At 39.1% G+C, this 18,417-nt stretch overlaps 1 protein-coding gene across 5 annotated transcripts in view; it reads left to right on the top strand.

Annotated features, from left to right (window-relative positions):
• Positions 1-18,417, top strand: part of LNP1 (leukemia NUP98 fusion partner 1) — a 55,573-nt gene that overhangs the window by 27,047 nt on the left and 10,109 nt on the right. For all 5 annotated transcript variants that reach the window (XM_063805275.1, XM_054680312.1, XM_063805276.1 and 2 more), the window contains one exon: positions 1,911-2,099. In XM_063805275.1, coding sequence (XP_063661345.1) covers positions 1,944-2,099 — 156 coding nt within the window. In that variant the 5' untranslated portion in view covers positions 1,911-1,943. The remainder of the gene's footprint in view (positions 1-1,910; positions 2,100-18,417) is intronic.

An 18,417-nucleotide genomic window follows, 5' to 3' on the forward strand; every position in this document is an offset into this window, starting at 1 on the left:
GTCCTGTTCCAGTGAAGTCCCACAGGATGTGCTTAATTCCTCCAGCAATGAGTTGTGATAACACAGGAAGTCTTGGCCATTTGCAAAAAATAAAAATGTTAGAAGATATGTTAAGCTTTGGCTACTTTTCCTTAGTAACATAAAAGTTGTGATGCCATGCTCTGTAAACATTGGTCATAGTTATCAAGCTTATCTTTTTGCAGCTCAAGGAAGGATTTTCGTATGGCAAATGGCCAAGAATTCCTGATTGAAAATGCGAGACTTCTCCAAGTTCTCTTGAAATACTGGCAGGATGGTGGAAAGAGCCTGGACTTTATTTTTCTATTCCCCGCTTCAAACTTGATTTTGCCGCTTAGTATTAATTTCACTTTGGCAAGGGGTGATCTATTTGCATCTCAACTTCCTTATCAGTAAAATGTCATACAAATCTCCCAGTCACAGGGTTGTTATAAGAAAATTAGCATATATGGGATCTGGCGTGGTGGCTCATGCATGTAATCCCAGCACTTTGGGAGGCTGAGACAGGCAGATCACGAGGTCAAGAGTTTGAGACAAGCCTGGCCAACATGGTGAAACCCCATCTCTACTTAAAATACAAAAATTAGCTGGGCTTGGTGGTGGGTGCCCGTAATCCCAGCTACTTGGGAGCCTGAGGCAGGAGAATCATTTGAACCTGGGAAGCGGGGGTTGCAGTGAGCTGAGATCATGCCATTGTACTCCAGCCTGGGCAACAGGACAAGACTCCATCTCAAAAAAAAAAAAAAAAGAAAATTAGCGTATATGGAATACTTGGCTCCATACTTGATGCAAAGTAGGAGTTCCATAAATGTAATATTCTCTTTACTTTGAAAAAAATGCCCACTAAAAGACAGGGACTATAAAATTTATATAAACTTTATAAAAGCCCCAACTAGAAGTAACCTAAATGACAGCCTAAAATGACCATCACTAGTAGACTGAATTTTTTAAAAATTGTGGCATGTTGATGCGATGCAATACTACACACAGCGTCAACTATTGTTACTGCAAAAACATGGATATATCTCACTGACATCATGTTGAATAACACAGGATAATGCATACTGTATAATGCCATTGAAAGTAAGTTCAAAAACAAGCAAATTAATCTATGGTGACACAGATCATTAATGGTAAACTTTTGAAGGGAGTATGGATTGGAAGGGGGATACATGGAGCCAGTTGGGGTGCTGGCAATGTTTTATGTCTTTACCTGCATGGTGGTGGTAACACAGGGGTATATGTATATAAAAATTCATCAAGCTGTGCACTTATGATTTGTACATTTTACACGTACTTGTATATTATTTACATGTGTACATATATAAGTAATACCTCAATTTTTAAAACTACTCCTTTTGATCTAGGAGCTGGATTTTATATCAATATCATTTTATTAGGAGAGTATCTAGCTCCAGATATGACATGGCAACAGCTGGCTACCTTGCAAGCTGTGGTCAGTCTGTTCCTTGTATGTGGCCCCATTTCAGAGCTTGCCTGGAGCTGACAGGCATATTGTGAGGGTCATGCTCCATCATCATTGACAGCTGGAGATGCCATCACATGTCATTGGCAGCAAAGCACAGGGAAAACCAGGCAGTGGACTCTGCATCCCACCCTTAGGCTGTGAGGCACAAGCCCCAGCAATGGAAGGATTAGAAAGCCTCTCAATTTAAAAAGACAAGGGGAGGGGAATGTGGGCTGCACAATTTATAAATAGACATTGCCCAAGGCTGCCTGATGATGAAGTGGTTGTTTAGTAAATCTTTCTCCTTTAAGGATGCCAGTATCGGAGACCATTTTAAAAAGACCAGTTTCATTTTGTCTTTTGGGAGAGATCCTGGGTTTCATTGTCAGCCCTGTTGGGTGATATTTCCCTCTGTCGCATTTAGGGACAGGCCTTCAGTATTTGGCATCACCTTTACATGGAGCACAAAGATGATGATGATGATGATGTGTCTTTTGCCAAATGGATGAGCAGCTTCTGGGGCCACAGCTGGAGAGAGGAGGATCAGAGAGGACTCCGGGAACGCCACCGACTGCAAGCCACCAGTCACAGGAAAACCTCCCTGCCCTGCCCAGTGAGTGATTGTCATGGAACCGGAGGGGAGAGCTGGAATAGGGGAGGGGGTTTCTCTTAGATAATTTTTTGAGGAATCTTTGGATATAAAGTTTTCTTTGGTTTAAAACCAGTACTTCTGAGTCTTTCTCATACCCACAGAAATCTCTCTTATTATTTCATCTTGTCTTTCAAGGGACCTTATTGTCATCTAATGGGTAATGATTTCTTCATTTTTAGTTGTCTGAGATATCTTTAACTACTCTTCAGAGCTCCTGATAAGCCTGAGATAATCCCACTGAGTGACGGAATTTAAGCCAAAGGAAAGAAACTTGATGCTATACTTAGTCTGTGTAGCCTTGTGGCTCAATGTGTGATTTCCGTTTGAAATACTGAAAATTGTTCCACTCTTTGGTAGACCTTCTAAGGAACTGGGGATCCCACATAACAAGTCACTACCTTTGAGAAATTTGACACACTTGTTTTTCTTCCAGGGAGTCCATTTGGTTTCTAGATGGTAGAGGGAGCTAAAACTCTCCTGCCCTCAGCACTGTTTTGTTATAGCTAGGCAGAGCACCTGATATCTGAGGAACAAGATGCTAGCAGGAAAGCTCCCAAGAGGGGAATGGGTGGGCTTGGTCAGCTGTGGACTCAGTGACATGTACAGGCGGCTATTCTCTCTGCTCTACTGGCATGCTAGAAGGCTCCACAGTAGACATGTGTGTCCTGTGCTTCATAGTTACACAGCAATAATACAGCTTTTCTTTTTTATAAGTCCCATTAAATGTCAGCTACCAGAGGATAGTTTCTCAATCCCCTGCTGTTGCCAACCCCGGAACCAAGTAAGTTTTGTTTGGGGTAATATTATTTTATTTTTAACTTCAGGCTTCCCAGACACATAATGTCTATAAGACATATGAAAGTGTGTAAGGCAACCTCTATTACTCCTGGTGATCAGCAAGTTTGAGGAAAGAGAATTCTTTGAGACACAAATATTTCAAAATATATCCCTTGCCAAATGCATACTCAGGGACAAAGGGCAATCTTCAACCCTTCTTTCAGCTTCAGGTTGCTAAAGTGAAAAAGATGGGGGTGTTGGACTGAGTGATCTCTAAGAACCCTTCTACCTCTAACCTTCCATGTTCTGTTATAAAATAAACACCTGCTTATTGCCTCTCATTTTAATATATATTCCACAATGAGCAAAATATCCAGGCTGTGTGAACCAGGAGTATGATTAGTTTCCAGTTTCCAGATGTGAGAACAGGGATAAACAAAAACAAAAACTGTAATTTACTATTTATGACAATGGCCTCTTGGAGCCACAGGAAATATGAAAACATAGAAAGAAACATGGTTTACTAGTTCCTTGAATAAACTTTAGCATCTATGGGGCTTTTAAAACAGAGATAGTTACCCTATTTACAGAATTCACTTTTAGGTTACAATGTTGTTTGCCTTAATCTATGGAATCACAGCATCTATTATGTATAACATTTGTAAACTGTGTCCTTATGACATCTTTATCTGCTTATCCCTGCTTCGGGCATTTGCCTGAATTAACCTGTTTAGATTCTCTGAGTCAGCAATGAATTCCATAATTATTAGACTAACATGCAGAATAAAAATTGCTGGATTAAAAAAGTTAAAAATATGACTGAATAGAATGGAGAAACAATAAGCATAGATCACAAATCAGAGGAACCAGAGGTCAATGGGCAGAGTACTGGAAAGTAGTTGGGGAGTCTAATTCTTCATTCTTTGTCTACATAATGCTGTATATGTATAAGTGAATCTACACTTGAATACTTTCTATCTCTAAAATGTAATCAAATATTCTTACTTTTGGTGTGGTGCCATGGTTCACACCTGGAATCCCAGCACTGTGGGGGTCCAAGGCAGGAGGATCACTTGAACTAAGGAGTTTGAGACCAGCCTGGGCAACATAGTGAGACTCTGTCTCACAAAAAAAAAAAAAAAAAAAAATAGCAGGGTGTGGTGGTGCTTCCATAGTCCCAGCTACTTGGAAGGCTGAGGTGGGAAGATCACTTGAGCCCAAGAGGTCGAGGCTGTAGTGAACGGTGATCATGCCACTGCTTTCCAACCTGGGTAACAGAATGAGACCTTGTTTATATATATATATATATTCTTATTTTAAGGAACAATTTGGTTTTCAATTTTTTGTCTGCTTTGAGCTAATGGAAATACCTTAAAGAGAAAAGCTTACTCTTATCCTTACTTTTTTTCTTCTCTCCTGACTGCTCTAAGGCCCTTCCCTCTCTCAACCTTTTAATAATCTATAACCATCAATATTACATTAAGTATTATATGCATAGGAGGAGAAGAGCTTTCCCCCTTGCCTACTTTGAATGTGGTTTCTTTTTTTCCCCACTTCTCCTTGAATGTAGTTTCTAATACATCTTCATCAGTCTCATGATTCACACAAAACCACAGTGATCAACATTAATTAATTTAACATATTTATTGAACACCTACTGTGAGCCAAACATTGTCCGAGTATCACAGGGTGAAAGAAGACATGCCCAGTCCCCACACTTGTGGGACTGTCAGTCTAGTAGAAAATACAAATTTGGCAGCAAGAATTAGGTACAACAAAGGGTAAAGCTTAGGCATTTTTATAGAATGCTACTTTTCCCCCAGACTCATTAGAACCTATGTTTGCTGAATTAAAGTGAATAAAGAAATCCAATGTTATTGTTCTGCTATGCTTAGTGAAAAAACATAATATGAAGTCTCTCGTTATTAAACTGACTTGCCTTCTCTCTCCAACATCATATAAATATAAAACTGAAATAAAACAGTTTCCCTGTCATTTATTTATTCTGTGGAAGTGCATTTTTAATACTTTTAGTCTGTTTAGCTTTCTAGTCATCATCTCCTTCAGCTTAACATGGTTCTGTTAACATTGTTCTATGTCGTCTGGGGCTCGTGGAAGGGAAGATTGTGCTAAATGAAAGATCTTTGGGAGAAGAAACCGAGTTTATTGGCCCAGGGCTTTTGTAACTCCAGACGGACCTCCACAGTGCTGCTTCTATGCTCCACGGAAGTCACCATATGTACTTGCCCACATGATATACTTTGAAGGATACAGAATAAGTCTCTACTGATGTACACCCAAGATTTTTTCTTTTTTCTTTAAAGTTCTGGAATACATGTGCAGAACGTGCAGGTTTGTTACATAGGTGTACATGTGCCATGGTGGTTTGCTGCACCTACCAACCCGTCATCTAGGTTTTAAGCCCTGCATGCATTAGGTATTTGTCCTAATGCTCTCCCTCTCCTTGCCCTCTACCCTCTGATAGGCCCCAGTGTGTGCGTTGTTCCCCTCCCTATGTCCATGTGTTCTCATTGTTCAACTTCCACTTGTGGGTGAGAACATGTGGTGTTTGGTTTTCTGTTCCTGTGTTAGTTTGCTGAGGGTGATGGCTTCCAGCTTCATCTATGTCCCTGCAAAGGACATGATCTCATTCTTTTTTATGGCTGCATGGTATTCCATGGTGTATATGTACCACATTTTCTTTATCCACTCTGTCAGTGATGGGCATTTGGGTTGGTCCTATGTCTTTGCTATAAATAGTGCTGCAATAAACATACATGTCTATGTGTCTTTATAGTAGAATGATTTATATTCCTTTGGGTGTATACCCAGTAATGGGATTGCTGGGTCAAATGGTATTTCTCATTCTAGATCCTTGAGGAATCACCACACTGTCTTCCACAATGGTTGAACTAATTTACTTTCCCCCCAACAGTGTAAAAGTGTTCCTATTTCTCCACAGCCTTGCCAGCATCTATTGTTTCTTGACTTTTTAATAATTGCCATTCTGACTGGTGTGAGATGGTATCTCATTGTGGTTTTGATTTGCATTTCTGTAATGATCAGTGATGTTGAGCTTTTTTCATATGTTTGGCCGCATAAATGTCTTCTTTTGAGAAGTGTCTGTTCATATCCTTTGCCCACTTTTTGATGGGTTTGTTTGTTTGTTTCTTGTAAATTTGTTTAAGTTCATTGTAGATTCTGGATATTAGACTTTTGTTAGATGAGTAGATTGCAAACATTTTCCCCCATTCCATAGGTTGTTCACTCTGATGATAGTTTCTTTTGCTGTGCAGAAGCTCTTTAGCTTAATTAGATCCTATCTGTCAATTTTGGCTTTTGTTGCAATTGCTTTTGGTGTTTTCATCATGAAGTATTTGCCCAAGCCTGTGTCCTGAATGGTACTGCCTAGGTTTTCTTCTAGGGCTGTTATGGTTTTGGGGTTTACATATAAGTCTTTAATCCATCTTGAGTTAATTTTTGTAAAAGGTGTAAGGAAGGGGTCCAGTTTCAGTTTTCTGCATATGGCTGGCCAATTTTCCCAGCACCATTTATTAAATAGAGAATCCTTTCGCCATTGCTTGTTTCTGTCAGATTTGCCAAAGATCAGGTGGTTATATAAGTGTGGTCTTATTTCTGAGTTCTTTATTCTGTTCCACTGGTCTATGTCTCTGTTTTGGTACCTGTTACCTGTTACCATGCTGTTTTGGTTACTGTAGCCTTGTTGTATAGTAGTGTGATGCCTCCTTTTTTTTTTTCTTCTTTTTTCTTTTTCTTTTTTCTTTTTTTTTGAGTTGAAGTCTCATTCTTTTGCCCAGGCTGGAGTGCAGTGGTGAGATCTCGGCTCACTACAACCTCTGCCTCCAGGGTTCGAGGAATGCTCCTGCCTCAGCCTCCTGAGTAGTCAAGACTACAGGCATGCACCACCATGCCTGGCTAATTTTTGTATTTTTAGTAGAGATGGAATTTCACCATGTTAGCCTGGCTGGTCTTGAACTCCTGACCTCAGGTGATCTGCCCACCTCGGCCTCCCAAAGTGCTGTGATTACAGGTGTGAGCCACTGCGCCCGGCTGTCTTTTTTTTTTTTTTTAAATTAAATTACCTTTCTCCATTGTATATTCTCCCTCCATGCTCTCAATTTAAAGTGATGAAAGATATTTGTAATTTTAGTTTTTTATCGTTGATCTACTTTCAGATGGCTGCACTCTCATTCTTATAGTATCTCACTACAGGGCAGGTGGGGCATGGCCCTCTTAGGGGAGTTCTCACAAACCTGGGAGAGAACACATACTATCAAGTGTCATGATTGGCAGTGGCTTCTTGTATTTCAGATTATATTTGAATTTAATTTTCATAGGAGGCAATTCCTTAATCCAAGGAAATGAAACTAATGATAGAATTTCAGGTACCAGTGAGAACTCTATAGGGAGCTTTTAGCATAATGTTCTGTGGACTTTTCTCTCTTCTTCTAGGTGCTAAGGTGGAGGAATTGCTAGAAAGGCAGCGGAGAGGAGTGGTCAGGAGCAAGTGCTCTGGAGCTGGCCTCCCGTGTCCTTCATTTACTAGCAGCATAACTCTGAGCAAGCTGCTTGAGCTCTCTTTGCCTCCAATTCCCCACATGTAAATGGGATTGGTGATCATAGTACAGACCTCATAAAGGTGCTGTGAATATTCAATAAGTAATGTATATACAGTGCTTTGAACAGTGCCTGGTACCTATTAACTTATTTATTAAAAAAATAAGTTTTTTTTTACACTAAATGCTATACAGTGTATACATTTAGAAAAGGAGAGGGGACTTTATTTCTTGTAAAGCTTATAGCCTGCAAGTTGGCCATCCCACAGCCTGGGAAGCATAGCCTCCAGAAAGACTGGACATAGGCACTTCAAAGGAGGAGGGGTAGGGGGTAGGAGCTTTATGCTGAACAGGTTGGCTAAACTTCCATATGCAACAGTTTATAGGAGGAGCTATGAATATTCGTGAAGGTGGTTCTGACACAGTTCTGTGGACACAGGAATTTTGAACAAACATGCATGTAGCATGTATGACCCATGTTCACTTTGGGACAGAGACTTAATATTTAAACGTATTACAATTAGGCCCTATTCATGAAAAGATCTTCTTAGGACAGGAAGGTGAGTGAGTGTGCAGCCCCCATAAACTGGCTAGAACCAGTCCATGGTTGGTAGTCTTGTCAGGAGAAAGTTATTGAAATCAATCTCTTGTCCAATCAAAACTGCAGTAATGGCTGGTGGAACAAGGGAATCAGCTAGTCAGCATCTGATGGAGCTGCAAATTGTTTTAATACTGCTTATGTCAGGGCCGGTGCTTGTTTAGCTGCTAGAGGAAAAGAAAAACCTTGTGGCGGTCAGAACATAGTTTATTCTTTAAGTGTAGGGGTGCACAACTTAACCCTTGCCTGGCATGGCCTTAGGTCCTGTTTATAATTAGGTATCTTATTGCCACAAAGGCTTTGTTCTGTCAGTGTTAGGATCTCTATTTTAACATTAATGCTGGTCAATTGTTGTGTCTAAACCATAAAAGACAGGGAGTACAACGAGGCGCATCTGACCTCCCGTCCCGTCATGGCTCAGAACTAAGTTTTTAAGGTTTTTATGGAATCCCCTTGGTGAAGAGGGGGTCTGTTCAGTTGATGAGGGGCTTAGGATTTTATTTTTAGTTTACATACCTAATAAGATGCTTTCCTTCTCCCTTTTCCTTTTCCCCTCCCTCATCTCCTCCCTCTGCATCTCCCTCTCCTCCTCTGTCAGAGGTGTTGACACTTAGAAATTTTTTTCCAGATGCCTTCAGTTAATTACTGCACAAAATTCTAGAGTTTTTCATTTTCCCTTTACTTCATTGTCTTTTATGTTTCTCTTTTATATTACAATGGGAAGATAATTGGTAATTTTATATTGAACATTGGCAGGTAACATGTTCTGTTATGGACTGAATGTTTGTGCTTCCCCTTCCCCCATTCATATGCTGAAGCCCTAATCTCCAATGTGATGGTATTTGGAAATGGAGCCTTTGGGAGATAATTAGGGTTAGATGAGTTCATGAAGGTGGGGTCCTGGCCTAATGGGATTAATATCCTTAGAAGAAGAGACATCAGAGAGCTTTTTCTTTCTCTCTCTATCCCCACATATGCATAAAAAAAAGCAGTCATGTGAGGTTGCAGTGAGAAGGCAGCCATCTGCAAGCCAGAAAGAGAGCCCTCACCAGGAACTGAATTAGCCAGAACCTAGATCTGGGACTTCCTAGCCTCCAGAACTGTGAGAAACAAATTTCTGTTGCTTAAGCTACTCAGCCTATGGTATTTTGTTATAGCAGCCCAAGCTGACTAATACATTTTCATAACAAGCATCATCACCAGAGAGTGGAGAGCTAGTAGGGAAAACATTATTATACATGACCTAATTTAATGTCATTTGGGGTTATGATCTCAGTGGCATATGGTTTATATGGGCTTAGTTTGGCTACTGCAGCTTTGGGATGAGTAAGACAAGTCCTTGAATTTTGCTTTAGGAAAAGATTCCAAGTTCCTGAGGTGTGAAGCATTATAAGCTCACAGGAGTTTCTTCTTATAGCTCTCTGTTTGGCCACTATATAACTTATGATATGGTGTTGGTGACAGTTTTGCATTGATTTAGTGTGTAATAGTGTGACCAAGCAGGGTCTGTTCATTTCCCCAATTAAAAAAAGTTATTTTACTGATTAGTTTAAAACATTGTTTGGCTTCCCAAAAGGATGTACAGTGCATGGTTACTAAGCTTATCTTTATTATTTCTCAAAGAACTATCATTTTACCAGTTGAATATTTGAATGTTTTCCCTGATAGTGTTTCCAAGTATAGCTAGTCCACTCATTTGTAGTCCTCTTGGCTCTGATGATAGCATTAGACTACGTTATAAAATACTCCTCATATAAAATTCTTTCAGATGAATTCCTGAAGACCTATAGATTATTATTACTAACTTTATAATAGAATTCTGTTTAAATTGGTACATGGCTAAAAGTCACATTTACAGGCAGTTTCACATGGAAATAGAATAAAGTTGTTGCTGTTGTTAAAGATAAAGGATTTAGTACTGCCAATCCAGGAACCAGATGTCACATGCTTAGGCATGTCACTTTATCTCTCTAATAAAGTCACTAGTCACATAAGTCTTAGGCAAGACTTAGCCTCACTAAGATTCATTTTCCTCATATGTAAAAGGGGAAGAATCACTCCCTTGTTGACTTTATTCTGAAGTTAGCTATCAAGGACCTGGCCCCAGAGTGCCAGGTACATACTGTGCACTAGGACTCAATATGGGTCTTACTATGCCAGCACCTGGATCTTTCTCATTATGTCTCATCTTGCTGTTAACCATTGACTACAGGGTGGGAGGGATACAATTGAAGGGTGATTGCAATTACAGCCAGAATAAAGAACATCGAGTAGTTAAGCTCTTGAGGTGAATATATTACATAACCAATTTCCCCCTCCCCAACTTTCCTTTTAGGTTTATTGGCACTTAAAGAAAAACAACTTTCTTTTTTTGGATCTGTTTTATGTTCAAAGCAATATTGAGCAGAAGGTACAGAGATTTTCCATAGCCCCCATACTCCCAGATATGCATACCTCTCCCATGATTAACCTTCCTGACTAGAGCGGTATATTTGTTTCAATTGATGAACCCATGCTGACACATCATTATCACCCAGAGTCCATAGTTTACACATTAGGATTCAGTCTTGCTGTTGTACATTTTATGGGTTTGTACAAATGTATAATGGCACGCACCTACCATTATAGTGGCATACAGAATAGTTTCACTGTCCTAAAAACCAATTTCTTTTTAAATGAGAACCAATGACTTGGGGACAGAGAGCGCATGGGATTTTCTTTGACAGAGATTGTTGTTCTGGGTCCACAGGGGAAAGAGTCATGCTGTTTGGAGCACTCTAATCAGGAGAGTCGGTGTACAGGGCAGTCATTTCCCTCACAGTCAGTGCCTGCTGCAATGCTGTAGCCCAGGAGCCCAGGGTGAGCTCAGAGTGTGAGAAGATAGCAACCCAGGTGCTATACAGCATGATTCACAAAACGGGGGATAGATAGGTGAGGCTATTTTAAGCCATTTGGGACATTGTTTTAGGTCTTATTGAGGAAAATTACCTTAGGAGGGCATATAGAATTCCAAAAATAGAGCTCGCATAGCAAGTAAACATTTTTTAAGAGGAGGAGCTTCTCCCTGTCCCAATTACAGTTCTCTTTTAGGCCCATTTTCCACAAAGTCATATGCCAAAGCGAAGAGACAAACTGCAAAACCTATCTGCTGTAAGGAGTTTTAAGTACACACTTTACGTTGTGATCAGACTCTTGCCATTCTTTTTAGGCTCCTTAATGGAAAAGGACGTTTGTACAAACATCCATTTCACTCCCAGTCACAAAACTTTAATTTATTATTATTTTTTTCCTGACAATATAACACATGTTCCCCAGATATAACTATGAAAAATACTAAAAAAAAAAAAAAAAAAAAAAAAAAAAAAAAAAAAAAAAAGGAAAAGGAAGAAAACAATAGCACACCACAGAGAAAAACTTTGGTAAGAGTTTGATATGTTTTAACATTACCAATCTTGGGATATTGCCCTACTTGAAATCCCTCAATGTCTCATTCCAGCTCTCTTGGTTCCTCTTGGTCCACTGTGCTCCCCAGCACCACTATGCCCGCAAGCTTCTTCCATGGCAGTGGATCTGCCCATGTGGTGCTCATCTCCAGGCAGAAAGCAGTCCTTGTCCTCTAACCCTTGCTCATCCTTCAGCTTGTCGCTCAATCAGCACACATTCACAGAATTCTCTCTGGATACTTCTCCTCTACCCTCCTAACACCCACCCCAATATATATAGTTTTACCCCGTTCTACCTTCTCATTGCACCTTGAACTTCCCCTTTATAGCATTTAGCCAAGGACGTAGGCACATGCCCTAGTTGTTTAACATCTATCTCCTATGCAGATGCCATCTCTAATAGCCTGTTTTGCTCCCCATCCTATCCACAGCACCTACTACCATGACTGACCTATTTAGTAAATGGACTAATATATACAGATTTACCTTAGGTATCTTAGCAGCTTTACATATCTTTAACCATATTTCTGATTATTATTTGAGAGTAAGTTTCTAGGTATGCATATCTAGAAAGATATGCATATGTTTGCCAGTGCTGCCATAACAAAATACCACACACTGGGTGGCTTAAACAGGAGAAATTTATTTTCTTACAGTTCTGGAGGCTAGGAAGTCCAAGATTAAAGCTTCTTCTGAGGCCTTGCTTGTTTGATTGCAGATGGCTGCCTTCTCACTGTGATTTTCCATGGTCTTTCTTCTGACAGTGAGCAACTCTGTTGTCTCTCTACCTGTTCAAATTTCCTCTTCTTGTAAAACACCGGTCAGATTGGATTAGGGCTCACCCTAATGGCCTCATTTAACGTAATCACCTCTTTAAAGCCCTATAGCTAAGTGCAGTAACATTCAGAGCTGTTGGGGGTTAGGGTTTCAACCTGTGATTTTGGAGAGATATAGTTCAGCCCATAACAACATACAATGGCTGGATCTAAGGAGGGGAATAGTTTAAACTTATTATTTTTTCTTTTTTACGTCTTCTTGGATACCAACATTTCAAGCTTCTTAACACATATTTCTCAAGGCTTTCTAAGAAGGCTGCACACATTTTTAATCCCATCAGTAAGGGGTGATAGTTCCTGTCTCCCTGTACTCTTGCCAGTGTTGGTATTATTAAAACACATTTTTTTTGCTAACCTGAAAGGTAAAAATATTGTTATTTTATTTTACATAATCTTTGACTGCTAATTAAATATTAACATTTGTAACCATTTGGTATTTCCCTTTCTTTTATTCTTTATACTGTACATTCAATATATATTTAATGAACCCATGCTATGAACAAGGCAAGGTGCTGGGTACTAGCAGAGAGTAAAACATAGCCCTTGATATGATGCAGCACACAATCTAGTGGAGAAGAGAGGCACTGAACAAAATTACCCAAATTATTAATTACAGTTGTGATAAGTATCCCAGAGGAGAAGCATTGGAACCCAGGAGAGCATCTGGCAGGAACCTGAACCAATCAGAAAGGTAGAAAAGGCTTTCTGAGGAAATGCAGCTTTTGCTGTGACTGAAGGATGATTAGCCATTAGAAAGATGAGGGAGTAGGGTTGTGGATGAGGTCACTGGCAGGGAGGAGCCTGTGCCAGTGCCTGCGCTACACAGGAGCAGGTGAGCTCAAGAAAGAGATCAAAGACCAGTGAGAAAGGAAAGATAGAAAAGGAAGACTAGTCTAGAACCTTGGGGAGCCCCAACAGCTATGAGCTGATAGAAGGAAGAAGTGAGCAAATGTCTAAATTACAGTGGCAGCAAGATCAAAGGGAAAGCAGGAAGGTGCAGTGGTAGCAAGCAAGGAAACAGTGTTTTCAAAAGGCTCCTGTGGATAACAGAGTTGAATGCCACTGAATGACTTAGATGAAGACCAAAAAGTGCACAGAATTTGGCAACATGAAGACCAATATCCTGATCAAAATTAGCTGTGGGCGAGGAAGCTGGACTGGAGTGAGTTGAGTGAGTCAGAGAAATTGAGAGAGCAAATGTCATAATTATTTCAAAAAGTTTGGCTTGTCTAAACTGTCTGTCCTTTGCCCATTTTCCAATTGTGATGTTAATGATTGATGTCATTATATTATATGATCTCTTTTTATTTGTGTGAGATGTACTGATGTATCTTTAGGATATTTATTAAACATTAGCAATATGCAGCAAATTTTTTAAAGTTCATTTTTTACCTATAGTTTAAATTTATGTTGCTTTTGATACGCATTAGCTTTAAATATATATATATATGTAAATTTTATTTTATTTTTACTTTTTTGAAGATGGAGTCTCACTCTGTTGCCCAGGCTGGAGCGCAGTGGTGCAATCTCAGCTCACTGCAACCTCCGCCTCGTGAGTTCAAGTGATTCTCGTGCCTCAGCCTCCCGAGTAGCTGGGATTACAGGTGCCTGCCACCATACCCAGCTAATTTTTTTGTATTTTTAGTAGAGACAGGGTTTCACTATGCTGGCCAGGCTGGTCTCAAACTCCTGATGTCAGGTGATCCACTCGTCTCGGCCTCTCAAAGTGCTGGGATTACAGGCATGAGCCACTGTGCCTGGCCCTAGCTTTATATTTTTATATAGTAAAGTTGATTTTTTCCTTATGACTTCTTCCATTGTTCTTTTGCTTAGAAATTCTTTCTCCATATAAGAATTACATGAATATTTACCCTTATATTTCCTAAACATTTATGGCTCCATTAAAAAATTTTAAAAATCATTTTGGAGTTTATTTTTACATATCAACTTAAGGCTTGGCGTCTTTTGTTTTAGTGTTCTAATGATGGAGTAGTAAGCAACAAAGCTAGTCTCAGGATGTTCTACTTAATGTTTTAACCAATTGATTCTGCTGCCTCACTGTAGGAGAAAAGTCTTACTGATCAAGAAGATGTGAACCCTGAAAATCTGAGACAGGTCTCAGTTAATTTAGAAAGTTTATTTTGCCAAGGTTGAGGATGCGCACCTGTGACACAGCCTCAGGAGGTCCCAGCGACAAGTGCCTAAGGTGGTCAGAGCACAGTTTGGTTTTATACATTCTAGGGAGACATGAGACATCAATCAACATTGCAATATGAATATCGGTTTGATCTGGAAAGGCAGGACAACTCAAACCAAGGCAGGAAGACTCAAAGTGGGGAGGAGGCTTCCAGGTTATGGGTAGATAAGAGACAAATGGTTGCATTCTTTTGAGTTTCTGATTAGCCTTTCCAAAGGAGGCAATCAGATATGCATTTATCTCAGTGAGCAGAGGGGTGACTTTGAAAGAATGGGAGGCAGGTTGGCCCTAAGCTGTTCCCAGCCTGACTTTTCCCTTTAGCTTAGTGATTTGGGGGCCCCAAGATTATTTTTCTTTCACATTTCCCTCCTTTTTTAAAAAATAAAATCTTTTGGAATAAGTATTTTAGAAGAAAATGAGTCTCTGGTCTCAGGTTTCATCTGATCTCTCACAGATAGGATGGTTTATTCCTAGACAGGTAGGTCCTGAGTTGTTATGCAGGCTCATTTTTAGCAAGTTGTGAAGTCTTGTGTCCTATGAAGAGAAAATAGGAGGAGGAAGGAAGAAAAACAACAACAAACAAAAGAACAATTCTGGAAAATCAATATTGGTCACATTACTCTGAAGTCCATACATCAGTAGGCAGGTATTAGTGGCTTATGTATGTAAATAGGTTGCTGTTATTTTCTTCTGAAGTTTAAGTTGTCTAGCTTCAGTTTGCAGGGCTTTATGAAAGCACAGCCTGGATTTTGATGACTCCAAATGAGAAAAACATGGGGAAAAAAAGCAGGAAAAAATGGAAAACAATGCTTTGAAGACTTGGAGCCAAGAAAATACAGAATTCGGTCCAAAATGTAGAAAATAATAAAAATTGAAAAACATTAGGCAAGACTAGAATCTAACAACAGGTGTGCTATAGTTTTTGAAACAATTTTTCTCTCTCCAGTTTCCCATTTTTACCAAAGACAAATCATGGTAGGACTGCTGTGCTTTATTATACTTGGCCTAATCATTTGTATACAGTTCAACAAGAATAATTATTTTTTACATAGGCTTTTAAATTGGCTTTGATGGAACTTTGTTCCATAGAAGGAATCTCAGATAAGACTTTTTTAAAAGCTGAGCTGAGTTGGGTGATCCTCTCCTCTTGAGGTTCTAAGATAAAACCTGAGGCTCCTAGGCCTATAAGAAAGTTACATTCTTTGCTTACCACAGGTCAGGAACCCCATACAGGAATTGCGTAGACAAGTTTGCAGCCAGTTTTCCCCAGGGATTTTATTGGCTTTGTAAGTCAACTTTGATTCCTTAAAGGAAAGCACACCATTCCAGTCAAAGTCTTGGTAAAATAAGAAGTTTCTCTAATTGTGTCCTGTTGTAAATGAAAACAGATTCTTATTGCACTTAAGCAAATAACTGTATTGCCATAAGTTAAGAATACTCCCAAACAGTTTCCAAATTCTGGAGAAATCAGGTAGAGAGAAAACAAATATGCTCCAAATTTTGTTCATAGGAGTATACTTTACTCAGTTGTTAAAACCTATTGTAAATAGCTTAAAACTTTTCTTGACTCTGAAAAACAAAACAAAGGCTCAGCAGTGTTTTAGGCAAAAAGTTAAAAAGATTACTTCAGACTTCTATTATTAGTTTAGTTGATGAGTTAATTCCTGCTCTGCTTGATAGTCATAAACATTTCAGCTCTCCATGAGTCCTGAAGTTTTTCTTCTATTCTGATGTCACTGTCTCCAAAGTTATCAGAAACCTCATTCAAGAGCACCTGTTAAGAGTTTTATAGCTGATTATAAAACCACCTCCTAAAGAGGATCAAAACAAGACAATAATTGTCCATGGATGACAAAAAAGTTGTCATAAAGACACAATTGACAAGGAAAATTGTTACTTATGTGGCACACAATAATTTAACCTAACAATTATAATTATTACTTATAATGTCCATTAAGTCATATCAGAATTATAGGAGTTTCCCATACTTCTGGAACACATACCAATAACATATTTATAGAAATACAGCCCTAAGAAAACCAAACACCATTTTATATTTGATAATGCTTCCTGTATAATTGTAATACCAACTAAGCCAATTATGTCATTTTTGGACTTTAGGGAACCTCATATCTTAAAGGACTAATTAGGTCAGGAAAAGACATAATTTATTATTTGATTTGGAAAATTTGTCAAATATCCAAGATTTAAAACACTTGATATCACAAAATAGGATCACAGGTCATTGTGAAATAAGTCATTTCATTTAACCAAAGTAATAACTCAAAGGATTTTTTAAAAACGGTGAAATCTTCATTCTTTGAGATAGGAGACTTAATTTTCCAAACAGTAAGCCCTAATAAAAACTGCATGAAGCCAATTAAATTTGTTTTTCAAAATTTTATAAACAATCTATAAAATTTTAATCTTGTCTGTAAGATATACCTTCCATAAGCCTTTGAAAACCTTTATAACCTTTATTAAGGCGTCAGCTAATGCTTCAAGAAAACCATGTTAATTTGACATAGGGGCCCATGTGCTGGTCTTGCATCAGTGTGCCTTTGACATTGATGATTAATTTATAGGGAAACTGGCTAGGTGCAGTGGCTCATGCCTGTAATCCCAGCACTTTGGGAGGCTGAGGTGGGCAGATCATTTGAGGTCAGGAGTTTGAGACCAGTCTGACCAACATGGTGAAACCCCATCTCTACTAAAACACAAAAATGAGGCAGGCATGGTGGTGGGCACCAGTCATCTCAGCTACTTGGGAAGCTGAGGCAGGAGAATTGCTTGAACCCAGAGGCGGTTGCAGTGAGCTGAGCTTGCACCACTGCACTCCAGCCTGGTAGACAGGGCGAGACTCTCTCTCAAAAAAAGTATAGAGAAACTGAACTTATTTTATCTCTCAAAATTAGCCCTTACAATTTCACACACCCACCTCTTCCTTGACAGTCCCCAGGCCTTGAGGAGTTGAATAGCTTTAATTTCTGGCCCTGGGTCTCAGGAATGCAGTTTATTTTGATTGGCATTTTCTACAGGGCCTGAAAATAGGGCTTTAATTGCTGTCAGTGTTTAACATTTATCAGGACTTGGTTTCCTTTTTAGACCCAGGAGTCAAAGCCTGTAACTCAATGTCACAAGTATTTAAAAGTGTATACAGAGAGATACACGATGTAAGAACCTTAATTAAAAAACATTTTTAATCTCAGTTTATTTTAGCAAACCAAAAGCTAATAGTATTATGACAACTGGATCATATCAAAGTTTTTGGTTTTTAAAAATATATATTTAGAAAACCCCATCGTCTCAGCCCAAAATCTCCTTAAGCTGATAAGCAACTTCAGCAAAGTCTCAGTATACAAAATCTATGTGCAAAAATCATGAAGATTCCTATATGCCATTAACAGACAAACAGAGAGACAAATCATGAGTGAACTACAATTCACAATTGCTATAAAGAGAATAAAATACCTAGGAATCCAACTTACAAGGGATGTGAAGGACCTCTTCAAGGAAAACTACAAACCACTGCTCAATGAAATAAAAGAGGACACAAACAAATGGAAGAATATTCCATGCTTATGGATAGGAAGAATCAATATCGTAAAAATGGCCATACTGCTCAAAGTAGTTTATAGATTCAATGCCATCCCCATCAGACTACCAAAAACTTTCTTCACAGAATTGGAAAAAACTGCTTTAAAGTTCATATGGAACCAAAAAAGAGCCTGCATTGCCAAGACAATCCTAAGCAAAAAGAACAAAGCTGGAGGCATCACACTACCTGACTTCAAACTATACTACAAGGCCATAGTAACCAAAACAGCATGGTACTTGTACCAAAACAGATA

The sequence above is a fragment of the Pan troglodytes genome, chromosome 2 (genome assembly GCF_028858775.2).
Source record: "Pan troglodytes isolate AG18354 chromosome 2, NHGRI_mPanTro3-v2.0_pri, whole genome shotgun sequence".
Lineage (NCBI taxonomy): Eukaryota > Metazoa > Chordata > Mammalia > Primates > Hominidae > Pan > Pan troglodytes.